Below are 27,684 nucleotides of genomic sequence, written 5' to 3'. Positions count from 1 at the left end.
CCCGCTCTTACCTGACAAATAAGGTGGATTGCATAATCAAATATTTTGTCAATTTTGGTTATGGTGACTTTAAACATGATCTTCAAAAAATCTGCACTCATTATTTTGCCACTTTAGTCAATTCGACAAAAATTTAAGTAATTTTATGGGCGCAGTCTGTGGAGGTTTGTCTAAACTGGCCGTTGGCGTCGCTATCCAAAAGTTTTTTTTTTAGACAAACTCTTCTTAAACATTTCATTTTTACATATTAAGTGCTCAGTTAAGGCAGTAAGTTTCGATGTAGGCTATGATACACATCCTCTGAAATGACTCGAACTGCATCCTGTTGCTATAGTTACCTCTTCAAGCCAACGCCAGTTGCGACTTTAGTTCGCATGGAAATATGCGCCCTGACTAATTGTCAATTAGCCTACCTTTTCTGGTCAACCAAACATTTAAAAAAAATATATGTATTTAATATACATTATTATAGTAGGCTATGACATAATTATGCATATTAAAATCCCCTATTTATAAACCTCCACACTCTGCTTTAACGGTGGTGGTCTGGACTGAATCCACAACTCGTTACGCTAATCGCTGCTCAGATTGGCTCTGAACAACTGACTGAGACTGGAGGCTCCGGGCGCCGGTGATGCGACGCAGACCGCCGCTGATGTCTGTGTGCCGTGATGTGTGTGGCGTCTGAGCAACAGCCCGGAGTGTGTGTGAGTCACTGTGATCCGAGGTGACAATCCAGATAACTGTGGGGCTTACAATGCACCGACGACCAAACATGCAATAGAATTGAATGGGAGCTTCTGGGAAATTCACAGGGATTCTTCTGTGACATATAGCCTATCGTGCGATGGAAGTTAAAAAAGGGATTTTACATTGCATTCGATTCTTAAGTCCTCAGTGACATTTTATAAGTGGAATGGATTGGCTATATTTTCGGGAACGTGTACGAGAATACCTGTTCGCGCCAACTTTGTTTTTTTCTCTTGAAGAGTGGCTCAATGTAGAAACTTTAATGTGGCATTACACCGGTCCCTAAGAATGGCGATGATGAAGGCGAACTTGAGCTGTCTGGATAGTTTATCCCGGGGAAACAACAGCCTCCCCGCCAGGAACACGTCTCCCGGGGTAGCGGCCACCCTCGCCGGCGTGCTGATCTTCACTACCGTGGCTGATATCCTTGGAAATCTACTGGTCATCCTGTCCGTGTACAGGAACAAGAAACTGAGGAATGCAGGTGTGAAGACCTCTGTAATGTCAGGCAAATATCAAACATTATATGATAAGCTTGTATCAGATACTTCTCTTTTTTTATTTTGCTGAGTTTGTATTTGTAATTGTGTAGGCTATAGCATGCATAAATACACTTATGTAAGTTAAAGCAGGATGGGTTTTTGTGTTGGCTGAAGTTGTTCCTAGCTGCTGTTGTCAGTTTGGCATGAATCATATCTTTTTCAGTTGATAGAGGTTGTTAATTGCAATATTGGAAACAGGATTGGTCATAGTAGGCTATGGCATTATATCAAAACATAGTTAACATGATTTTCTTCGTGTGCCCTGTTTTGATGCACCTTTTCCCCAGACTTACATAAGAGGCACCAGCAAAACATGGCTGACTTTTTGTGTTGTGCAACAAAACAAAATAGGATATAAGATGTTAAATGACATAATAATGTCACGTTTTTGATGTGTAAAGAAGTGTCAGGAAAATGTAACCCAAGGCACGATCAATTCAACAGAAGAACGTCAGCAAACAACTCATTTTACAGGTCTTCATTTTGTACTGCAGGCTGTGCGTTGAAGAAACAATACGTGAGACTTTTATAGGGCTGCAGGAATTAAAAGTGCACAGTCTTACAACCACTCACACATACAGCGGTGTCCAAAAGTCGAGAAACCTCTAGTGAAAATAATTTTTCTAATTTAATAGATTTTTTTATTTTTATTGCAAATGATATGTTCAGCATTATACTAACAATAGGAGTGAAACGTTTAAATGAAAGGTGCAATGAATTTGAAAAAGCTAATGATCCATGTTAACCAGCATGATTTGAAAATACTCCAGAGAGCATTTGTGCTTCACTGGTGGAAAATCTGACTTTTTGAAGTTCACATGGTTAGTGGTTGGTGTCCCAAATTTGATTACTTGACTTAAAGTCAATTTGTTGTTCTCACACTTTCTTATCTCTTTGTACATCTGTTAAAGGACCTGTTGCTAAGTTGCTACATTATCTGATTTCTTTCTTTCTTTGCTTGTAATCTTATACAGGTGAGAGCGAGAGAACATAGCTCTGCCTGTGAGGGGTATATGTCTATCAATTTCACTGCTAGTTATTTAACATGATTGCAGCACATGGCTGTTGTTAATGACCATAATCTCAGCAGGGCAGACAGAAACAGAAGACATCTTCTGTGATCCATTCCATCAGAGCTGAAGTGCTGTCATCAGATCAGACCACAGTGTGGTGTTAACACATGTTTAAAGAGCTCTGGCAGTTGAGAATTTATCATGATTTGAAAACAGTGGTTAGTTATCCATGTTGGGTTTCACAAAATGGGAATTATGAGATGCACCACGTCAATCATAATGAGAAAAGCATGCAGTGTGGATGGTGTTGTTCTCCTTGCATATTCCTGACTGTTTAGACAGCATGTCGCAATCTCACTGCCTCAGATCATGCAGCTTTTTCCCAGCCTGCCCTGAGCTGCTTGAGTAGAAGTGAAACACTGCATGTTTGCATACAGAATGGAAATCCAGCATAGCTGGATGGACGAACACAAGACGATTCGCTCCAAACACATGCACATTGCACACACTTACACGCATGATCAGTGTTCAGTCCATCTCAATGTTCAGGATGTGTCAGTGAGGCTGTTCTAGGGAGAATTTAGTTCTGGAAAACTCCGTAATATCAGAATCATGTGAGACGACGGGAATGCTGTGGAAAAGAGAGGCACGCAACCTGCCAGTGCAATTTTAGCACTTTCTCTTTTTTTTATTTCTATTTATGGCCTTTTAATGCCTTTAGGCACAGGACAAATGGAGAGAGACAGGAAACCATGGGGACAGAGACAGTGATGAAGACATTACACTGGCTCTTTTATGTGTTGTTGGCTTTTTGTGCTGCTCATGCCACTACTAAGGCATGATGTTTGTGTTTGTTGATGAAGAGGTTGTTGGTGGTGGAATTTATTCTCAATAAGCATTTTAAATAATGGTGGATGGGCAGTTGTGCTCATGTAATTCTATTTTAAGTAGGCTACTTGTTAATAGTATGCTGTAGTTTAGAATGATAATTAAATGCACTGAAAAAAAGCAGTTAATTTAACCATAAAATGATGGTAATAGGCAAAAAATAAAATACTATTAGTATTAAATGCATTTTGATCCAAACATTTTTTTAAATGGCATGCATAGATGTCTGTATTTTGATAAAATGGCCAAAATGTTGACTACATGAGCTCAGCAGAAGACGTCAAACAGTACGGATCTCTTGTGTTCAGTGCAAAGTGGCCACAGACAGATAATAATTTTGTTGCAAATTCATCATGTATCAATGTGACATATGCACTGCGAAAAAAATACAATTCATTTAAAATGAATCATGGTAATTGGCACAAATTACCACATAGAATTAAAGGTGGGGGTGGGGTTTGGGGGGTTAGTGCGCGTACACATGAAGGGGGGTGTGGAGGAGAGAGAAGCATGAAGAGGGAAGTTAGAATTATATTCTCTGTTTCAGACTCTTGTTTGTGGGAAACATGTAAAGTAGTGTTAAGAGGTCATATTATTGCATATGAATCCTCGTCGAGGAGGGAGAAGCGTAAGCGCCTGGCTGAGATAGAATCCACACTTCCATCTTTAGAGCAAACATTTCGTTCATCTAAAGCTCAGAGTGACCTTAACGCTATTCTTAAGTTGAAATATGAATATAACTCTATTTTGAGCGATCATGTCTCTAATTTGTTAATTAAACTTAAACAGAAACAGTTTGAATTGGGAGATAAGGCAGATAAGCTTCTTGCCAGGCAACTAAGAGGTGTGCAGGCTAGTAGGGCCATTCATCAAATAAAATCTCAGAATGGTACTTTAGTAACACATCCTAAAGAAATGAATAATCGTTTTGTTGAATTTTCTAAGCAGCTTTACTCTTCCAGCTGTTCTGAGCTGAACACTACAGGGCGCCAATTTCTTGATGCGGTGGATTTTCCAAAACTTAATGAATGTGCCAGAGAGGAATTAGAGGAACTGTTTACTCTCTGTGAAATTTTGGAGGCAATTAATTCCTTTTCCAATGGGAAAGCCATTATGAGCCATGTGGAGTTATAAGGCCAATGCAAATGCAATTGCTCCTTTGTTACTTAGAATGATAAATCATTCGATTGAGAAGGAAATATTTCCGACTCTTTTTATGAGGCACATATATGTCTTTTGAAGAAAAAAGACAGAGATGTTACGGAGCCTTCTAGTCACAGGCCAATAAGTCTTCTCAATTGCGATCAAAAAATAATTGCCAAGATTCTGGCCACTCGTCTGAATAAGTAAGCATGCATGTGGCCTCGTTAATTCACCCAGACCAAACTGGCTTTATCCCAGGAAGATTTTCATTTTTTAATTCGCGTCCCCTGCTAAATATTTTGTACAGTAATCAGAGTAAGAGATCTAAGGCAGCTGTTCTTTCTTTAGACGCTGAAAAGGCCTTCGATCGAATAGAATGGATATATATGTTTTCTGTGCTGGATCGGTTTGGCTTTGGTGAGAATTACAAACGTATCATAAAAATGCTTTATTTTTCCCCTAAATCTGCAATACTTACTAATTCGGATAGGTCTGCTTTCTTTCCTCTTCAGCGTGGTACACGTCAGGGCTGTTGTCTAAACCCATTGTTGTTTGATCTAGCTTCAGAACCCCTGGCCATTCATCTTCGTAATCATTCTGAGATCAGGGGTATATCATGTGGTCATTCTGAGGTTAAACTGTCCTTATATGCAGACGACTTGCTTCTATATTTGAGTGATCCCTCTTCTGCTTTGCCATTTTTAATGGAATCACTTGAGGTGTTTGGCTCTTTTTCTGGTTATTCTGTTAATTGGGAGAAGAGTGTATTCATGCCCTTGGGTGGAGGGTTGGATGCTCAGTTTCAGAGGTCATTACCTTTTAGAATAACAGAGGATCATTTCACTTACTTAGGGTTAACTATTCCTAAAAAATGTAAACAAATCTTCAGTCTAAATTTTATAGAAGCCATGAATAAGTTAAAAATATATATTGATAAATGAAGGGTACTCCCGTTATCTTTAATTGGTCGGGTCAATGCTATTAAAATGGTCTCTCTGCCTCGCTTTGTTTATCTTTTTCAGAACCTGCCTATATATTTGCCACATTCTTTTTTTAAACAATTAGATTCTGTCATTTTTCCATTTATTTGGGGTTATAAAGCGCATAGAATTTCTAAGGCCCATTTGCAGAATCCGAAAGAGCTGGGTGGTCTAGCGCTACCTGTTTTCCGTCATTATTATTGGGCTGTTAATGCCAGGGCTATGATGTTCTGGCGGATTAGTGATCAAGCTGGGGAGAACTTGATGGACACCCAACCCAAGTGGCTGTACATGGAGGCTCGGTCAGTTGTTGGTAGCTCTCTTGCCGCTATTCTTTTTTCGAACCCTGTATCTTTAAAGAAGTTACAATGTAAAAATTCTGTTGTGCTCAATTCCATTAGAATTTTAAATCAATTGAAGACTGTTTTTCTAATATTACACGTCCTTCAGTGCTCCAGTCCATTTGTGATAATCATAATTTTTTGCCTGGCCAGTCAGATGTGTAGAAGCAAAGGACTGTCCATGATTAAGGACTTCTGTATAGATGGAAAATTTGCCACTTTCGAGCACTTGTATAAAACATTTGATCTTTCCCAATCACAATTTTTCCGATATCTACAGGTGCGCCATTTCATTAAACATTTTTGTAATGAGTTTCAGGGGTTGCCTCAGGATCATAATATGTATTGTCTTTTGGGTCAACCCCCTAATGCCAAACAGTTGGTGACACGGTTTGTTTCCTTGTTTGTATCTCATTTTCCAGTTTCTTCAGATCACATCAAAGTAGCATGGGAAAATGCCATGGGAATTAATATCTCAAATGAGATTTGGGAAGAAGGACTGAAGCGAATTCATAACTGTTCTATTAATGCGAGATTACAACTTATTCAGTTTAAAGTGTTGCATAGATTACACTATACTGAATATAAACTTAATAAAATTTACCCTTCAGTTTCCCCGTTATGCGATAGATGCCAGAGCTCTGATGGGACGCATGCTCATACTTTTTCGTTTTGCCCTGAGTTTTGGAATAATATTTTTTTGTGGTACTCAAACGTTTTGGAGAAGAAATCAGTCCAGATTTAGAGTTGGCTTTGTTTGGGTGTTCTGACCCTATATTAGCATTGACACATTCTCAACAACTGCCTCTTTTGTTTGGTATGGTGGTGGCCAAAAGGGTGATCTTGATGGACTGGAAGTCCATTGTACCACCCAGCTTTCATAAACGGCTGGCTGAAATGGTTGCTGCCCTCAAGCTCGAAAGGATTCGTTTTTCTAAAGCTGATGCTTCTAAAAAAATTTATTAAGTCTGGGGCCCCTTCCTTAAGTAGCCTATCTTTCTAAGAGTTGAAATATGTTTGGACATAATACAGTATGTAATATGGATGACTTATCTCCTTTATTTCTTCACTCCATTGTCAATTTTTTGTTTAAGTTTGATTAAGTGATAATTATATATATAAAAAAAAGAATTATATTCTCTTTAAGTTTGATATGGCCGACACACGACCAAAGAGACAACGTTCTGATGAACAAATTGCAAAGAAGTGGGAAAAGGATAAGGGACGCGCAAATTTACATTGGAAAAGCCTTTGAAAGGTGGCGAGAACTCCGCCGGCAGAAGGGCTTCCAATCCGACATTCAGGTAGCTCTGTTTTTGCTGGACAGGTGGGGAAATGGACGTGGATTTCTAAATGGACGTTCATGTTCGCCTAACCAACACAAGGGAGGGGGAGGGGACGGGATGAGGAGGAGGGAGGGTCTAGCTAGCCTCCATTTTGTTTGACAATACTTCGAACGTCAACAAGAAGTGACGACACCCAACATCGCTTAGAGCACCTTTAAATACGTTCTGATCTATATCATTTTCTTCATCTACATTTTTAAAAATGTCATTCATAAATTTTTATATCTATATTAAATAATATTTTTTATTTTTAATATTATTAATATAATATTATAGTCCAGTAAATACAAGTTTAGTCCTAATCTTCAGAAAGAAGGAATATAAGCCTTACAATAAAACAAACCAAAATAAATATGGACTAATATATCAATATATGTGATCTGTTACTTAGAATTTTGGCACGAGTAAACTGAAGCCCCCATTCCTCTTTTGTTTTCCTCTGAGCTCAGGCTATTTCTAGAGCCGTCGGGTTTGCTTATGGGGGCTGTGCAGGTTCTGGCAGCATGAGTTGGGTTTAATCAATACTCCCTTACCCCCGTCTTCTGGCCCATCTTTAGACTAGAGTGCTGATTGATAGCTTCTTAATGTCCAGCTTCAGTTGGCGTTCCCTCACACTGTTCAGGAGATTCTGGCACTAATTAGATCTGCCAAAGTCAAGCATCCCAACCTGTCATCTAAACCCCACTATAAAACCAGTATACATATAAACACAAGTACACTGCCGTTCAAAAGGTTAGGATTGGTAAAATGGAATGTTTTGAAAAAAGTCTCTATTGAAAATGTTCACTGCTGCATTACAGTGTATCCATTAGCAGCATCCTAGCTACTGCAGTTGGTCCATTACACCTCACCTGAAATTGCAGCAGTGTTTGGCATTGGCACACACTCAGGGCTGCTGATGAACAGATGGCTTTCAGAGGAGAGGCAATAAACTATTCTCATTGTTGCAATGCACACTGACAGTGAGGGAAGTTCGGCATTGGCAGTGTATGAATTCTCTTATTTTGAATTCAACCAAACACTGAGTCAAGAGTAGCCAGCTTGCTCCTATAGGGCTACCTTCCACAGACTCCATTCCAACCTGCTCCAGTATGCTACACCTGTCTGTAATTTTCAAGTAATCCTGAACACCTTAATTAACTGGTTTAGGTGTGCTAATTTGCTGAAAACATGATTTAAGGTACGTTTACACGACTACGATATGCTTAAAGGTGCAGTGTGTAGATTTTAGCGGCATCTAGCGGTTCGGTTGCGAGTTGCACTAAGGGCTCAGCCCACTGCTCACCCCTCCCTTTCGAAGAAGCTACGGTTGCTAAAACATATCGTCGTCTGAGACAGCAGAGAATAGCCAGAGTAAGCCAAGTTTCTGTACCACAGTCCATTAAAAACCACATCATGGATAAAGTTTACAAAGCCATAGTCAGGTGAGGATCAAGGGTCTTAATACATAATATAATAATAGTAATCAGCTGATTGTCTCACCAGCACATTTCTCCCCACATAGCAAACCCATAATACAGCGAGGGAGAAGAACCACATGAAACTATCCAACTACATATTTTTTCTAACAGGGTAGTAAAAGTTTAGCTGGCTAATATGAGCTGTTATGCTGTAGGGCTGTGGCTGAGGTGGTTAAAGCGTAAAGCATTGTTTATACTCGACGCGTCCGCATGAGCGCAAAGGTCCGCCTCCGCATCCCCTAGACACCATTTACTACACACAAATTAATAAATAATAATGAATAAAAATATTGTTTTTTTTCTCTGGTTTTGAAAACTCTTCGCGATCGACTTAAAATGCTTCCAAGATCGACTTGTCGACCGCTATCGACGGGTTGGTGACTCCTGTAACGTTACTGTTTTACGGTCAATCGTGCTAATCAAATCAGCTGATTGTCAAAGCCATAACACAGCGAGGGAGAACTAAGTTACATGAAACAATCCAACTACATATTTTACACCACTGACAAGGGAAAAGTCACTACTCACGGTGTTTATGGCTAGCTTCTAGCTTTCTGCGGCTTCTCTTTCAAGGTAGTGACGAAACGTGCTCTGTAGCGCTGTTTGTTCGCTGTCGGCTACGGTAGAAACATGACGTCACAATATTTCGACCTTTATAGAAGGGGGTGCCCGCGGTTATGTAGATATAAATGTCTCATTCTAAGGTAATAAAAACATAACGGTCCATTGAGTAAGGTCTTTAAACACCACTGAACACATAGTTATGGATCTTATATTGCATTTCTGTCAATAGATCCTCAGAAATATTGGACATTGCACCTTTAAAACGGAGAAGTTTATCCTTTAAGTTTATAGACAGACATTGTCAAAACGATTCGCATTCACACTGATCCGCGAAAACGACTAAAAACGCTGTATTTTGCTGCCAGGCCATTAGATGGCGATGAAACACTATAGACTGAACACGTAATACGCATGTGCATGACGTCATAGTCTTCAGAGATTCGCATTTTTGTTGTTTACACAGAGACCGTTTTCAAGTCAAGTCAAGACCGTTTTCAAAAACGGTACTTTCCTGTTCTCTGGACCCCACCTCAAAAAACAGTAAAATTGAATTTTTTGCAATAGTTTATTCAAGTAGTAGTAGTTTATTATCAACAAAGCAATATAAGATCATGACAATACTTGTGGTGGCCAATGGATCTTCACTTCTTCCAGGATAGCATCGAAGGGGTCCTCTTCTCCAATTGAGCTCCTCCACATGAATTCCGCCAGGTATGACTTGAGGAAGTGCCTATCAGTGCCCCGGTTCTTGTTCCTCCACTTGGCCGATCCCCACATTCTCTCCACGGTTTGGGTGTGCGCGCCAGTATCCGGATCCACGAAGTTGTAGCGATGGTTCACCTTGAAATGCTCGAACCCGGCCGCCTCCAGCTCCTGCGTCTTGTAGCCCCTCCAGCTGTCTGAGATGACGGTGGTTCCCTCGGCGATATTCTCCAGAATGGCAGCCAATAGAGTCAGAGCGTTGCGATTGGGCACCTCCACCAAAAAGCATCGATTGTCCTCGCGGCAAATTCCTCCGAAGATCCATTGTTGAGGTAGCACACGGCCGGCGTTGTTCTTGCGCTTGGTGAAGAGAGATTCGTCGATTTCCACGATCCTGCCCGGCCCTCCGATCTTGCCTTGGTTCCGCGCCAGAAGAGCCTCTACACTTGCTTGCCGCATGTAGTTGTTCCAGTCCACGGTAGTGTTCTTGTTCATCCCGAGTTCCCGCTGACATAGCTTTACAGAAGTCATCTCCCAGGTCACGAATGGAAGACGGGAGAACGCGAACCAATTGCCAGAGCGAATCCTGATCTTCTGGCGGCATGTCCGTAAGTTACATCTCCAGTAGTGCTCGTTGGAGGTGTAGAGCTGCATCTGGTGGTTGTTCTGGCATCTTCGCTCCGCCGGAAGAAGTCCTCGTTCTTGCAGAAATTTGATGGCGTGGCGTCCTCTTCATTGTTCGGCAGGCTCCAAAGATTCATCATGATGTTGAATGGCTAGTTGGTAGTAATTAGGCGGGAGTTGAAAACAGTGATTTTGGCGCGTATTTGAAATTTTAGATGGTGGGGTCCGGATAACAGGAAAGTACCGTTTTGGGTTTTGACTTGAAAACGGTGTCATGTAAACGTGCCTAAATTTAGCCGGGGACACACTTAACGACTGTAAGGCCGATTAAGAATGTAATTTGATACCTACGACTCGCGTTATGTCGGTGCTCACAGTGTTTAAAATCTGCCTGCAGTCGATGGAAACAGTCTGTAAGTGTGTTCAGTTCAAGTCTTAGAATGTTTCAGCTAGTCGTTAAGTGTGTCCTCGGCATAAACCTTATTTTGTGCTGCTTGCTGAGGAGAATACATTAGCAACTGAATAGTATGGCAACTTAGCATTTGGGCAGCCCCTTTTGCACTTCTCCAGAATAGTTATGATTTTGAGTTTGATATGGACCATAAATTCTGTTAATGGCACATCAGTCTACGCAACACACACTCTCAGTTAATGAGAATGTGTGGCCTCACCACCATTCCCTCACACAATAAGCAGATACACACAGCAAACGTCAGCGTAATTGAATGTGTCTCCAGTTCATGTTAATGCTCTTATATGGTCATTTTCTGACATGAATGGGTTTGAATTGAGCTGTAATGCTTGTGTGCAGATGGAGAAGTGTTGAAATGGAGCGTTACAGTGATTCTGAAAGTCTTGGATGGCATTGGTGATGTTTTCTTGCTTAAGCTGCGGCCTCAGGCACAACCGTCTGACCTGCACTTATACTGCCACAGTTTACCAGACAAGTTCAACAGCCAATAGAATACCTCACTGCATTTTTTCTAACAATAAAAGAGTAAACATGATCCTTTGCCTATCACAGTATGAAGATGTTTAGATAGCTGGAGTTTGATCCGTCTGTTGGCAGAGCTCCCGAGAGGACGCTTGGCTGTTTTATATGATTGGCTGGCATACAGGAATAATTCAGCATTAAGTACTTATGGAAATGAAGGGGAAAATATTCCCTCTCTTTCTTTTTCATACATACACATAAACATTTGCAAACACACTGCTTCAAATACTTACCGAAGACATACATTTGTGCCCCAAATAACCTCCTTAGTTTTGGGAAGTGTTCTAAAAATTCTATGTATTACATTCTGAATTACTCTTTATATAAAGAAACTAAAGACATACAGTGTTATATTTGGGAAAGTATACATTCTTTTACATTACTTTTTTTCTGGTTCCGTAAATCTTAAATGAATACAATGGTTTAAATAAACAGTTTTAAATAAAATAATTTATTAGAAATATATTTAAATAAAGATTTGTTTGTTTATTAGTTTGAATTATACGTTTAAAAGATAGAAAGACTGGCGTAAATAACGAGCAACATGCTACTTGTTATGTAAAAAAGAGATCTGAGAATTCATGCGGGTAACTTGTAAGGCATTACACTTTACTTCTTCTCAACGCCTCTCTCGTCTCTTTCTCTCTGTGCCTCCACTCAGTTATTTTTATGATACTGGGATGTAGGGGGAATATGGGTGTATTTAAATAACCCTAGTGCTTATGTATCTAAGGTGTGTGTGTGTGTGTGTGTGTGTGTGTGTGTGTGTGTGTGTGTGTGTGTGTGTGTGTGTGTGTGTGTGTGTGTGTGTGTGTGTGTGTGTGTGTGTGTGTGTGTGTGTGTGTGTGTGTGTGTGTGTGTGTGTGTGTGTGTGTGTGTGTGTGTGTGTGTGTGTGTGTGTTTGTGTGTGTGTGTTCAGAGCAGTTTTGGGGGCTGGTGGTAGTATCTCACTAGTATCTCATGAGATTTATAATCCAATAATTTAACACACAATAGATGGCAGATTTTAATGTTACACATATAATCCTGGGCATCTGAGCGAGACATAAAGATGAGGTGTGCAGAGTTATAATTAGACTGTCTGATCTGTGTGTATTAAAATAAGCCTGTAAAATGCATTTCAAGTTAATTCCATAAATGCTCCAGACTAGCTGAGCCAATCCATACATTTATGACAGCACAGACACCGGCAGATCAGCCAACTCATCCTCACTGATAACCTTGAATTGGCTCAGAGAGGTACTTTGGGAAAGTAACAGGTAATTGCATTTTAATTGTCTCCCCTGAAACTCAGCTGTGAACTGCAGATTACTTCTCTTTTCCCCCTCACAGCCAGATTTAGAGAAAGATTTAGAGAAAGGTAAAATCCAATCTTTTGACTTTCTGAATCTTCCATCTCCATATGACAAAATATCTAACTGTTGAACCAGCCCAGTCTCATCCCAAGACGTCATCTGTCTGACGCTTTTGAACATACGTCAACATCCGACGTTTTAGGGTACCCTTTAACGTTTGTTAGAAGACGCTATCTAATCCTAACCCTACCCCAGACCTAAACCTACCCGCGTCATCTAACTGACCTAAAGGTAAAGCGTCAGTTGGATGACGCCCTAGGATCGTCATCTAACTGACGTTAAAGGGTACCCTAAAACGTCGGATGTTGACGTATGGTCAAAAGCGTCAGACAGATGACGTCTTGGGATGACACTGTGTTAGTTGAACCACACTTAATAACATACAGTATAAATAACAGTGTGTATGTGTATATACAGTATACATTCTTAAAAATAAATGTTCTTTATTGGCAATGGCATCTGGTTCCATGAAGAAACTTTAACATCCATGGAACCTTTCCAATGCACTAAAATTATTAAAATGTTCTTTACACTAATGTTTCTTTTAAGAACTTTATATTCTTCTATATGGCATCACTGCAAATAAACCCCTTTGGAACCTTTATTTTTAAGGGTACACTCTTTAGAAAAATGGTTCTAAACAGTACCAAATTAGGGTTCTTCGGCTTGTAACAATAGCAGAACCCTTTTTGGTGCTAAGTAGATCATCATATTTATAATTTTTATATAACTTTATGTATGTATTAAAGGGGTTATATAATGCCATTTTTGTACAAGTTAATATGAATGTTTAGGGTCTAAATGAAAACTTTGTAATATACTTTTATTAAAAATTCTCATTAGTATTTTAAGAAAACACTAATTTTACCTGGTCAAAAACAGCTCTGTTTTCAGCACGCCGTTTCAGTGCATATGCCTTTAAATGATAATGAGCTTCGCTGACTCCGCCCCTCTGTTCTGCGGGCATTTTGACAACGCACGTGGAGTGCAGAGGGAACATAAATAGTTGGTACCGATTATTTTTTCAGGAGCAGCTTCTTAGCAAAACCAGCTTTACACTGACCCTCATTTATAAAGAAGTCTACGATAAATGATTCGCGCAAACATGAAAGCATTGACGTTGATCATGGGGAATATTCCCTTCGAAAACAAAACTCAGCCACTGCGTCTTCAGCGGTTCGGATTTAGGAACATCAGAATGACTGTGTTCGTTATTACACCCAAGAACAGAACACCACAATCGCTTAGACGCCATTCTGCTCCAGCGTATCAACAATGGCGGACTATGATGACAGCTCGCTCAGGGCGGGTCTGTGTTGACTTAATGCTGTCAATCAACAATCGTGGGAGGGGCGAACGGCTCGATTTGAGGCAGGGGAAAACATATAAGGAGATTAAAACAAAAACACTGGATGGATTTTTATCATTATATGATGGTTGTGTACAGGCACTGCCAACACATATTTCAGTACAATCAACTTGTAACTTGCACTTGTAGAGCATGCACCATTATATGACCCCTTTAATTTTTTATATTCTAACAGTTTTTAATATACAAATAATAAAATGCGATTTTTACATTATGTATTAGGCACTATATGATATAATATTAATATGTTTTAGTTTTTTTGGACACCATTCATGACTCACTTTTTTGACTTTTTTGGGGGATATTTTAATTAACCAATATTTTGTTTAATTATAAGAATTATATATACTTTGTTGCATAATGCAATAGGACATGTGCATGTGTGTTCATGTATGTGTGAGAGAAAGAGAGAGAGAGAGAGAGAGAGTGTGTGTGTGTGTGTGTTGGGGGTATGTGGAGAGGTTGCATAAGCACTTTCAGCCTGGTTTCAGTCCATCAAACACCTCAGGTAGCCTACTGATACAGTCTAACATTTGAGACGGCTTCTTTGGAAAGGAAGCGGATCCACGGGCAGATTTAGATTTATTAAAGTGCAAACACAAAGTAACTGGTGAAAACACGCTAAACCAGAGACTGTCCATTCAATGACTGACAGAGAACAAGTGAAACAAAGGGCTATAGGTAGACAAGCAACACAATAACAAGGGGGCGTGGCTAATAAGAAACACCTAGGGAGACTAATCAACATTAAACCTACAAAGAACTGCAAAACATGGAGCAAGACAGGAAATAACATAAAAGTCCAAGAACACACAAGACAGGGGAACACAGGTTGGAATCATAACATACAGTCTGTGATATTAAATTGGCATATTTATTGCTAACTTAATTTGTTGTTGGCTTACATTACATCACAACTCTAAATGCTGGGTGTCCACAGCAGAAAACACTCTTAAAATAATTCATTTAAAAAAAAATTAACATAAACATATTTCAGTTAATGAAGTCATAAATTACAACAAAGATGTGAAATCTATTTTGGTCTTCCTCAGCAATGTAAGAAGACTGCACATGCATTTCTGCAGCTCAAACATCTACAGATAGAACTCAGAACATGCTGACACCTCAAAACAAGTCTCTCGCCAAGATTTTAGTTTCTCTACTGTTTTCAACAAAGTGAAGTTTGAGAATGAATTTGGATATTTTTGACAAGATGCTTGCCTGGCAAATAACCTTTCATGTGCATCCATCTTCAGGTTCACTCTCCCTTTTTCATTGTTTACTGTTTGCCAAGTTCTTTTTTTCCAGTTTTGCGCTGCAGAAACTCATCAGAGCTGTTGAGTTGTTGTAGCTTAGCATTGTGAAGACTGCCTATAAAATGCTGCTGCTAGGCAACAATATTGTTTCCATATCTTTTACATTTGTTTCAATCGATATTTTCTCAGTCTTAGAATTTGGCAACACATTGAACAATGTGGAGGTGCCATTATGGTAATAAGGTGTCAGTTGGATCTCCTGAGCTGGCAAAGCATCTGTCCATTACCCCATCTGCGTGTGAACAGGTTGCTTCTGTGTTATTTCACTATTCTTTAACACTGGCAAAAAGTGTTTGCCAAACATTGTACCCTCTTTATCAATACCAAAATAGCATGTGTACATATATGTATACATTTCTGCCAAATAGCCTGAAGATTTGACTGAAATAGAGTAGTAGCCTATACTATTTCAAATTCCGTACTAATATTTTTTCATACCTACGGTTGGGAATTACTGGCTTAAGTGATGTCAACTGTAAAGGAAATCAAGGTGGAGTCAATTATATCCAGATGAAAGATGACAAACACAGTGCACTGATGAATCGTGCCCAGTAACACCCTATTAAGAAAGTTAAACCATTTTTTTAATGTTGAGTTAAGGAACATAAGAAGTGAAAGGCTTTATGCTGAGATCTCCCATGTGTCCTCCATGTGACTCATTTACACATGCAGCTCAGGGTTGTACATACAGTATGTCCTTGTGTAGAGTTTGTCATGAGAAGTTGTGAGAAAGGAAACCAATTAAACTGTTCTGTTCAGGATAATCATGTGGATTTATAGTGATCCTCTGGCAGTCCCAGGAACTGTCCTGATCTGAACCACAGACACAATAAATCCGGTTCTCTCTCTCGCTATCTTTCCGTTTCTTTCTCTCTCTCTTTCCCAAACATGATATATGAGTCTCTGTAAAACAAGCATGTCATTATTACACTGTCCTATGTCCCTCAACCTTGATGAGGAATAAAAACAAGAGACCCTTCTGCATTCAAGCTGGAGGATAGCGATAAAGGAAAGGTTCAGTATTCACTTCTTATCTCTCATGAACTGTGGTGTTATTAGATGTTGAAATATAGTTCCCTAAATATTTTATACTCTAACTTTGGGTCATGTGACTTTGATCCCCTGACAGCTGTGTAGGTTCATTCTGATACTAAGCGACCGACTGCAACTCAAAGTCATCTGAACCTCAAGCTGTAAAGGTAGAGCAAAATAATGCAAAAATGTTTCTTTGTGTTTAAATGACACATTACATCTTTAATGTCTTGAAGGGGTCCTATTATGTATTTTTTGTTCTTGTTGTATTTACATTTTTAATTGTAAAATGTACTTCCGTGTGTGATGTTGCTGTTTGTGCATGAAAAAGGTTTGCAAATTTATAAAGCACAAAATCCACTCTAAAGGGATTTATTCTCTGTATAGCACTGTTTCTGAACTCCCTGAAAAGCCTCGATTGTAGTCTTGAGTTTTCTTCCAGGAACGTACATGTCACAATATTCCTCTTTTAAATAAATCCCACTTAAGGCATACACAAAAAAACGGCGAGGCCTGGTTGAGTTGTGTTAGTGTGTTGAATCTCGCGGTTATAGTAAGGGGTAACATTTCTGAAAGACACTCAAAGTAGTTGACTAATCACAACCCACTGGTCAAGCCATCCAATAAGAGCACATTGCGCTTTTTAGAAGGAGGGGCTTCATAGAAACTGGAATTAAAAAGAGCGTGCGAGACAATGAACAATATTCAAGCATGAAACCTATTCTAGTAGACCCCAAAAACAAAAGACTTTGAAAAAGGGCATAATAGGTCCCCTTTAACTCAGAAAAAGCAAGAGATTCCTTTTTTTAGGTTTTGTCCGAAATACTTTCCCGCTCAGAAACAACATCTTTGTCCGCCGCCAACAGCACTGACTCTCCATATAAATGTCATTGTAAATGTCAGTGCAAAGAACCCACAGTGACCTGTGTGCAATTCCCTGACCATTTTGACTCTGTTGCCAGAGGATCCATTTCCAGAGACTAAGAAAGATGTCAAAAACTGCTTTATGGAGCCTAAGGTCCGACTTGAGCTTAGATTCTGCTCGGATTTCAGTGATGAGCTGCTGGAGAGAATCAGACCACTGAGGCATTTGAGTGCACAATTGAAAATGTGTTTCAGCTGAATAGATATTGCAACCTTAAGGGATTTGTATCTTGACAATATGTCCAATTGTACAAAATTGCTTACATTTGATCAGCTGAGTTACATAAAAATTAAATAAGCAGAACTTAACCTATCAATCAGGATTCTTATTAGAGTAGAGCAAGGTGCTAGCATTTTCTTTTTGATCTGATTTCAAGTATTATCAAGCCCAATATTGCTGATATTAATACTATTATGATGATTATTATGATACTTCTGATCATAATTTAACTACAATTCACAATAATGTTGTAAAATTTGCGTATTTATGTGCGGATAAAAAGTTCTTGAGCAAAATTTTAACAGGTTAGTTCTAACAATAAATCTACATTATTCTAAATGAAGTAAGGAGCTTGTGTGGATCCAGACAGTAAGTAATTTGCATAAAACCTCCTTTGATTTGCATCAAACTTCATTATAATTTAATTCATTGTTACTTAAAAAAACTTACTAGGCTACTTTAAAAAATAGTCACTCACTGTTAATTAAAGGGTTAGTTCACCCAAAAATTATGTCATTAATGACTTAATGTCGTCCCAAGCCCGTAAGACCTCCGTTCATCTTCGGAACACAGTTTAAGATATTTTAGATTTAGTCCGAGAGCTTTTTGTCCCTCCATTGAAAATGTATGTACGGTATACTGTCCTTGACCAGAAAGGAAATAAAGACATCATCAAAGTAGTCCATGTGACATCAGTGGGTTAGTCACAATGTTTTGAAGCATCGAAAATACATTTTGGTCCAAAAATAACAAAAACTGCGACTTTATTCAGCATTGTATTCTCTTCCGGTTCTGTTGTCAATCCGCGTTCAGTGGCGCTGATGATGTAAGATGCTGCTGACGTGTTATCTGGTGCGCCCGAGCTTTGTTTACAGTCTGAGGGAGACGCACGCTGTAAACAAAACAATCTTCGCAAACATGTCTAAGGATTTCGACAAAGAGGAAGACTTGCATTTTTTTGCCCAGCCATATTTATTTGAACCCGAATACACGGACGCACCAGATAACACGTCATCAGCGGCACTGAACGCGGATTGACAACAGAACCGGAAGAGAATACAATGTTGAATAAAGTCGGAGTTTTTGTTATTTTTGGACCAAAATGTATTTTCGATGCTTCAAAACATTCTAACTAACCCACTGATGTCACATGGACTACTTTGATGATGTCTTTATTTCCTTTCTGGTCAAGGACAGTATACAGTGTATACATTTTCAATGGAGGGACAGAAAGCTCTCGGACTAAATCTAAAATATCTTAAACTGTGTTCCGAAGATGAACGGAGGTCTTATGGGCTTGGGATGACATGAGGGTGAGTCATTAATGACATAATTTTCATTTTTGGGTGAACTAACCCTTTAATTTCTAGTAATATATATATAAAAAATAAAATAATGAGGCTACCGGGAGAATGCGTTTTTTGTTTTTACATACAGTATGTGGTTTTAGTTAGAAAGAAACTAATGAATTATGATTTTGTCAGTCACCAGTCCTGTCACCACTGCACTTCATTTCCCATAATCCCTCCTGGCTCACACCTGCACACACTTCACAATCATCCACCGCCATCATTCATTCACCCTCATCGGCTCCTCTCCATTTAAGCAGTCACCATCCACGACCACATCCCAGGGTCTGGTCTCGTTGTGTGACTCTGAACACTACCTGATTACCTATCCGTGGATTACTACCTGTGAGTCGAACTGTCTTGTCTTCTGTGTGTCATCGTCTGCTAGTCTTCAGCCCACCAGCCACTTCTCTTCAGGATAAGACATTCATTCACATGCCAGTATCACCAGAACTGTCTGCAATCAAGAGACTCACCTGCCAATCACCTTTATGTCATTCAATAAACTCCATTCATATTTTACCTGTGTTTGCAATCATTTGTTCAATGACCGATTTCTGCATGAATTATTTTACGCACAAATATGTGTATAATTACGATTAGTGAATCAGACTTATTGTTACTTATTGAGGAAAAAATGTGTTATTATATTTATTAACATTTTATTTAAAAGCCATTAAACTGGTTGTTTTTGAGATCTTTGGTTTCACCTCTGACTTTTAAAATAAATGCAAGGGTAAAGGTAAGACATTAAAAAAAGGGTACATAAGACATTTTTTACACTGCATTTGCTAACGTGGTTCATTTTGTTACAGTTTCATTTCTTTAGAGCTTATGATACATCTTCAGTTAATCAAATAAATTGTTTAACACAACACATAGATTTGATATTAGTATGCAAGTATCAATTATTATGCAAGTATCAATCATCATGACAACATACAGTACATATCAGAAGTATAGATATTTTATGATTATGAATTCTGCACACTTCCCCATGAATAGTGTGTAATTTCAGCACAGAGAGCTGAGGTAGCCCTGGCTGTTTGTCGTCCTGTGTGTGATGCTTCAGGTTATTGGACTCGTGGTAGACTGATGGCGGGAGATGGTGGTCTTGTCAATGCACACTTCATGTCAGCTGTGGCTTTGAGTTGACAAATGTTTGGCAGGCTGAGACACTAGTCAAAATGCCACTATAGATTTAACTGAAATGGAAGGATAAATCATGTTTGATGCTAAAGGTGACATGGTGAGAAAGGGGCAGATTTAGGGCTGTCTAAAATCCCTTTTTGTGTCTGTGTGTGATTGTGCGCACCAGGCCAACATAATCTGTAACTGAATCTTGTTTCTCTTTTGGTTGGGGGAAAAAGGGAGTTTTACATTACAATCTGCATTTGTTGCAGACAGAACAAGCTATGAGTGTTCTCCGACCTCAAGTAAAAAATGATCATATGACAAGCAGGGATTGGTTCTGACACCAATGGTATCACTGACCTCCAAGGAGTTCAAATGGGAAGGAGGCATACATGTTTTACTCCAGCTTAGGAGACAGAATACCAGAGACTTAAAAATGTGCTTTTTGCTTTATCTGCAAGTATGTTTAAACAACAACAACAAAAAATATATATATAGTGTTGCCCAGTCTAATCACTTCATTTGCATAAGTGGACATCACTGGTTATCAGTCTGTTTGAATCTGTTTCACTCATGAATGCAACCTTCATGAGTTATCAAGTTTTCCTGGCACATAATCTTTTCAGCTCCTTTGGTTCAAGATGGACTGTGATGGAGGGAAACCATCAATGAGGGTTCATGAATGGAAAATTGTGAGCAAAACAAGTGTGACCCGATCAGTGTTGCGAAGAGCCAAAGAATAATTGAAACTGCGGAAATGAGCTCCATTTGAATTCAGCAAAAGATTTGTAAATGTTTTTTTGAGGGCAACTCAATAATAAATGCATTTTTGCAAAGACACAATGAGGTCATTTTAAGAGAAGATGGCTGTGTCTGGCCATTTTATTTTTGAGATTGAATGACCCTGAATTACTCCGGTTTTATTCTCTTTATCTATATAGAGTGTAATAATAATTTTGGTCAAACTTTAGTTTAGGGCCCAGTTCTAACTATGATCTACAAAACTATTAACAAAGACTTTTGCCACAATAAACTCCTAATTGCTGTTTATTAATAGTTACGTTTAGGTATTGGATTAGGGATGTAGAATATGGACATGCAGAATAGAGTATGTCCTTTATAAGTACTAATATACAGCCAACATCCTAGTAATATGCATGCTAATAAGCAACTTAATATTGAGAATTGGGCCCTAAACTAAAGCTTTACCATACATTTAATTTATATTGCAATTTTTTCAAACCCAAAGTGCTACACCACAGAGTAATAATACTAAAAACAGTAAAACAATAAAAAAATTTAAAACAGAGAGAATACAAACAAACAAAAGAAAAAACACTCGAAGACAATAAGCAGATTTAAAAAGATGCGTCTTAAAACCATAGACACATAGATGTAGCCTCAGCCTCATTAGAGGCTGTTTCTATGGACCGCTATACATAAGCCGTCTGCCATATATTGGGATGGTCAAAGATCGGTCATTGAACACTCAACAGCAAGTTGATCGAGTCTGCAACCGTAGTTAGAAGATGTATGAACATCTATATCTGCAATAGACTTTAACAGATGATTTTGCTAAACTAACACAATACTACAAGACGAAGGCATCAGCTAAAACAACATTAAAAAGTTACCATATGTAATATTGAGTTAATGCATATAAAAAACACAAACCAACACTTTCTCACCTGTTAAAGGTTATCACATGTCGGGAATTTAAATCTCGGCAGATTCACAACCAGAAGCTGTGCAATGTTGTGGCCTCATTGATTTTTTATTGTAAGTGACGACACACTTACAAGATCGCGCACTTGAAACGATGGAGATACTGAATAGGAACCAGTTAACAAATTGAAATTGTTTATGCAGAGCTGTCGGCATTCCAAAAAGTAGAATTTCAGTTTTTGACTCGATTTTAAGAAAATGTTCTTGCATCCATGCTTTTATTTCATCCAAACAATTTGTAAGCACTGTTATTGTAGAGTTACGGTCAGGGTGCGTTCTGACATAGTACATTTAAGGGGCAACATATGCGAAACAAAATGGGCCCTAACAGAGAACCCTGCGGGACACCCTGCTGTACCAATTTTGGTTCAGATTTATTTTACCTCAAACATACGTACTGGAAATGAACAGTGAGATAGGATTTAAACAGTCATTTGGATGATGCCATGTCTCACAGAGGCAGAGAAAGTCAAGTTTCTTATCCAGAATTATATCATAGAGGAACGCCTCAACCTTGTTCATTGAACGGGGATACAACTGAGTGAAACTGATTTTGGAAGTTGCATTCTTGTCACACTTATCCAAAGACTGAGGATATTAGCATGTAGGTCTATGAGCATAAACTTCTTGAATAAAAATGCTAGGAGACAAATGATGACCCAGTAAAAGAAGTTCCGAAAAAGAGTACCTTATAATCTTGCCGTTCCAGAGCCTTGATTTCATATTTCACAAAATCAAATTAACGTAGACAAGAATGACAAATATAGAAAAAGAAAACAGCATACTGATATCCAATGTTCAAAGGGACCCAAAGGGTGATTTTTGGTGCTGCATAAAATTTGTAACCATATCACACAAAACACACAAACAAAAACACAACATTCTGACATATTACAAGTTTAAAACCCTTACAGCAGTGGGAATAACTGCAGTTGGAGGAGTACAATCTGCAAGAATAGCTCTATAGCTTTCTGTGAGACAAACTGTTCAAAGGTATTTGACAACCCAATCTGCTTAATGCAAATAATCTTACTACCTTGGTTGACAAGGCCATTCAATGAATTTCGTTATTTACATGACCATTCCAACAACATATAGAAAAGTCATAAGAGTCCTACTGATATTAAAAGTATAGAGCGCCTCTGAAGACACTGACAGTAACCCATGGTTCTCAAACCTGTCTTGGAGGACCACCAACACTGCACGTTTATGTCTCCCTATAATCAAACACACCTGATTCAACTCATCAGCTCATTAACCCATGTGATAATGAGCTGATGAGTTGAATCAGGTGTGTTTGATTAGGAGACAAAGAAAACGTGCAGTGTTGGTGATCCTCCAGGACAGGTTTGAGAACCACTGGTGGACTTTTTTTGCATACTGCCTCAACATGAGTATCGAAACACAACTTATTATCAATGATAAGCCTAAGATACTTGTAACTGCTAGCCCATTCCACCATTTGACCTTCCGAGTATTCTTGACGAACTGTGAAAATCACAGTACTAAGAGTCGCAAATGTCATTAAGCGATACCCAAGCGGACCACCAGGCCGACAACGGATCCACACACACCCCAACTTCAACCTCATATCATCGTTGATACACACAGGGCCAGAAGAAACAGATACCACACCAGTCACACCAAGTGAGAACGCCAGAAAAGTAGGATAGCAGTAAAGTACAATATCACAGTAAATTATTATATTAAATTAAACAACATTTAACTAAACTGGAAAAATGAAATAAAAATAGATAAATTATTTAATTACATGAAAACTAAAATGCATGGGTTGAGAAGCTGCAGTCAACTGCACTAGCATCCTCTCTCACCTAAATAGTGTGAGGAGAATTAATGTTAGTCAGGGTGGGATAATAGTTATTACAGCGCCTCCCTAATCGAGTTATAAATTACATATTGGTGTCTGTATTCTGTCGGTCCACACAGTTCTGATTCTCTCTGTCTAGCTCACTCTTTTCAAACACACATATACTCTCAGAGATGCACTATTCTCTATTTGTTGATATCACAGAGCAAGAAAAGTCAGTGCAAGATTCTTTTCTCAAATTCAAATACCTTTCAAATACCTGTCTTTCTTTATTGGCAACTCATATGCTGCTTAGCTTTTAATTAAAGAAATAAAATGTAATAGTTTTGTTATTTACTGTATAATATGTGGTGACATTTTAAGGAGCAATAAAAGGGAAATGCTGCATGGGGAAAATATGAGATCATGGGAGGAAAAAATATATTTTAATGCTATTGTGTTCGCTCACAAAAGTTTTGTGTTCCCCCGAGAAACTTTCCGAACACAAAGTTTCTTGAGGGAACACAAACATTTTGCAAGCAAATGCAGTTTCTCGGGGGAACGCAAAAGCATTGAAATATATTTTTTCCTCCCATCTCATATTTTTTTCCTTCATGTCCCTTTAGGGGCTCTGTATATTTTTTGCCTGACTGCTTTTGCACCTTAATTTCCTTTAGTAAAGTATCTGTCTAAATAAAATACATTTAAATGCAAAGTAAAATGAAATAATAAAATAAGGATAAATAGACAAGTAAACAAAATAAATCAAATTTAGAAGGATACAAAATAAAATTGAAGCGAAAAAACAAGATGGTAATAGTAACAATTTTTACTAATGGTTTGGTGCTAGAGACAAAAGAGACACATTTACTCATTGTCCCTCATATGGTAACTGGCAAAGGCATCCTGTGCACAGCAGTCCTTGTGGTCCCCTGAAGGGCGTTCACACTGACAGCGATTTGCAGCGACAAAGCAACCGGAAGTCATTCATTTTCAATGAGAGTTGGTGATTTGAGGTGACATGAGCAACAGAGACCGTTGGCGATGCAACAAAGTTGAGCAGAGTTCAACTATATGCAAATGTACAATGACATAATATGACTACCAATGACAGTGCAGAGAGTGGAGCTCATGTGATCCACCTCATGATACAAATAGATACAGGGGGAACATCTACTAGCAACACTCTCAATGTGATTAGTTTGAATACCCCCTTCATATGTACTGTATGTATTCATATATGCTACAGTTCACCCAAAAATGAAAATTTAATCATCATTTAATCACCCTCATGTCGATGCCTCGTGTCTCAGTGTTGTTGTTGTTGTTGTTTGTCCATACAATGAAAGTCAGTGGGGTCCATGTTGTCCACTGGCAATCAAATGTAATAATATAATAATATAATGAAAATTCTGTCATCATTTTCTCTCCTGATATAGGGATGAGTAAATGATGACAGAATTTTCATTTTGGGTGAATTTTCCTTTACTTTTATTTACTTTGTCCGGTTGTTATGAGTAATTGTCATATGGTTTCTTTCTTCTAAGAAATGTTTATTCATTTATTATTTTTCCATAAAATGGAGTCCAATGTTATTTGGACTCCAATGGCTTTCAGAATGCCTTCTTTTTTATGCAAGTAATGACAAATTGTTTTATTTTGGGTGACCTATCCCTTTAATTAATTATTTATTTATTTTACTTTGCTGTTGTGTTTGGGTTGCCCAACAGTTGTCATGCGTAATTGTATTGGTTCAAATAAATTAGATAATTAAATATATATGTAAATATTTAAATACAATTTATATTATGTCACTCTCTTTTTCTCTCTCGCATAGGTAACATCTTTGTGGTGAGTCTTTCTGTTGCTGACCTGGTGGTGGCGCTGTACCCCTACCCCTTGGCTCTGTTCGCTATCTTCCACAATGGCTGGACAATGGGCTCCCTGCACTGCCAGCTGAGTGGCTTTGTAATGGGACTGAGTGTGATCGGTTCGGTCTTCAACATCACGGCTATCGCCATCAACCGCTACTGCTACATCTGCCACAGTCTTCGCTACGACCGACTGTATTCGCGCCGGAACACCTGCCTGTACCTGCTGCTCACCTGGATGCTAACCGCTTTGGCCACCGTGCCCAACTTCCTTGTGGGCTCCCTAAAATACGACCCACGCATCTTCTCCTGCACCTTCACCCAGACAGCAAGCTCCTCTTATACAGTCTGTGTTGTTCTGATCCACTTCCTTCTCCCGCTGGGTGTGGTTTCTTTCTGTTACCTGCGTATATGGACATTGGTGATTAGGGTCAAAAGTCGTGTCCGGCCCAATCCAAAGGTCAGAGCAGCTGACATGAGGAATTTCCTGACGATGTTTGTGGTGTTCGTACTGTTCGCCGTGTGCTGGGCGCCCCTGAACTTCATTGGGCTCGCCGTGGCGGTTAACCCTGCAAGAGTGGCGCCCAATGTCCCGGAGTGGCTGTTTGTTACCAGCTACTTTATGGCATATTTCAACAGCTGTCTGAATGCTGTTGTCTACGGGTTGCTCAACCAGAACTTTAGGCAAGAGTACAAACAGATTCTTCATGCTCTCTGCACCCCAAGAGCGCTGTTCAGTGAAAGTTCCAGGTACAACACTGAAGCCATGAAGAGTAAACAGTCACCGGCGGGAACTAATAATAACGTGAAAGAGACCAACATGTATAAGGGCAGAGTAACACATACTCTTTTCTAGTAGATCACTCCCCCATTTACCTTAACAACCACAATATAAGGGTACAACAGGCCAAGAGGTGGACCAGGGTAAAATGTGCATATGTTTTTATTTTCCCAGATTGCAGCAAAAATCCCCACAGCACTTTTCTAATCACCCGCGGTTCTTGAAACACCGGGAAATTTGGGATGATTCTTGATGTGATCGTGGGCGAAAAACACAAAGTCAATTCTGTACTAGGTTTATCTAATATTTAAGGTTTTTAAAATGTAATGGCGCTTTTCCACTGCATAGTACGGTACGGTTCGGTTCGGTACGGCACGCTTTGGCGCTTTTCCACTGCATAGTACGGTTCGGTTCGGTACGGCTCACTTGTGGTGCTTTTCCACTGCATGGTACGGTACGGTACGGCTCGCTTCGGCTCACTTTAAATGGTACCTGGTCTGTTGAGGTTCCAAGCGTACCGTACCGGTACTAAAATGTGACGTAAAAACACTGCAGATCACTGATTGGTCAGACAGAATCGTCACTACCAGCGTCATTGGACACTAAACCCGCTAGATTTAAATAACCAGTAGACAACAGCCAACGCGGTAGCATCTGTTTTTTAAACTTTAAAAAGAAATGGCTGAATCGTGGTCAGTGGACGAGGTGCAGACGTTCCTCTCGTTGGTTGCCGAGGAGCGGATCCAGCGAGAGCTGGATGGGGCAAAACGGAATAAAAAAGTGTTCCAAGAAGTAGCTCAGCTCTTAGCCGCACACGGCTATCACCGGACCTACAAACAGTGTAGGGACAAAATAACAATCAGTCCCACCCACTTTGAAGGGGTACTAACTGCGGTGGAAAAGCAACCGAGCTAAAGCGAACCGAACCGTGCCGTACCGAGTCGAGTCGTACCACGCAGTAGAAAAGCGAAGCGAGCCGAACCGAGCCGTACCAGCAGTGGAAAAGCGCCATTATAGGGTTATATAGCAAATAAGAATCCAAATTACCAAATATATTTCAAGACAAAGATCTTGTTTTCAAGTTTTGTTCAAAGAAATTAAACTTGGTTTGTCAACTGAAAATATATATAAGAATGGTATTTGGGGTGAAAAGCGTCCCTGGGGCTACAGGCACATTAATTGAACTAATAATAAATAGCTGGCTGACTATTATGTTGGGTGTCGGCCTTGGAGATAATCACAAATTTATAATATAAAATATTATTTATTTTAAGCCATATTAAATGATATCTCATGTGTAAGAAGATTTCAGAATCTTTTAAATTCCATTTTCTGTTTTTTAAAAATGAACTAATGTTAATGAAAGGAATGTTTATTGAATTAATTTATGTTTTTAAATAAATAATATGGTACAAACTTTGTTGAAGGAATTTTGAACAAGTATCAACTTATAT

General features: G+C 39.1%; 1 protein-coding gene across 1 annotated transcript; it reads left to right on the top strand.

Moving 5' to 3' along the window:
* Nucleotides 1–537: 537 nt before the first annotated feature.
* mtnr1c (melatonin receptor 1C) lies at nucleotides 538–26,552 on the top strand. The gene is made up of 2 exons (XM_056260055.1): nucleotides 538–1,234; nucleotides 25,416–26,552. Exons 1-2 carry the CDS (start codon nucleotides 1,039–1,041, stop codon nucleotides 26,303–26,305), a joined length of 1,086 nt encoding a protein of 361 aa, XP_056116030.1. The 5' UTR covers nucleotides 538–1,038; the 3' UTR covers nucleotides 26,306–26,552.
* The last annotated feature ends 1,132 nt before the right edge of the window (nucleotides 26,553–27,684 follow it).

This window comes from Rhinichthys klamathensis, unplaced genomic scaffold (genome assembly GCF_029890125.1).
Source record: "Rhinichthys klamathensis goyatoka isolate OS25496 unplaced genomic scaffold, OSU_Roscu_1.1 h1tg000172l_1, whole genome shotgun sequence".
Lineage (NCBI taxonomy): Eukaryota > Metazoa > Chordata > Actinopteri > Cypriniformes > Leuciscidae > Rhinichthys > Rhinichthys klamathensis.
The sequence above is the reverse complement of the archived record's forward strand: the minus strand, read 5'-3'. Positions and strand labels throughout refer to the sequence as shown.

What these genes read in the sequence shown, in the direction of transcription:
- mtnr1c (XM_056260055.1), top strand. Translation starts at nt 1,039, where the DNA reads ATGGCGATGATGAAGGCGAACTTGAGCTGTCTGGATAGTTTATCCCGG. An exon ending in CAAGAAACTGAGGAATGCAG is followed by an intron (nt 1,235 to 25,415) that starts GTGTGAAGACCT and finishes TCTCTCGCATAG; the next exon opens with GTAACATCTTTGTGGTGAGT.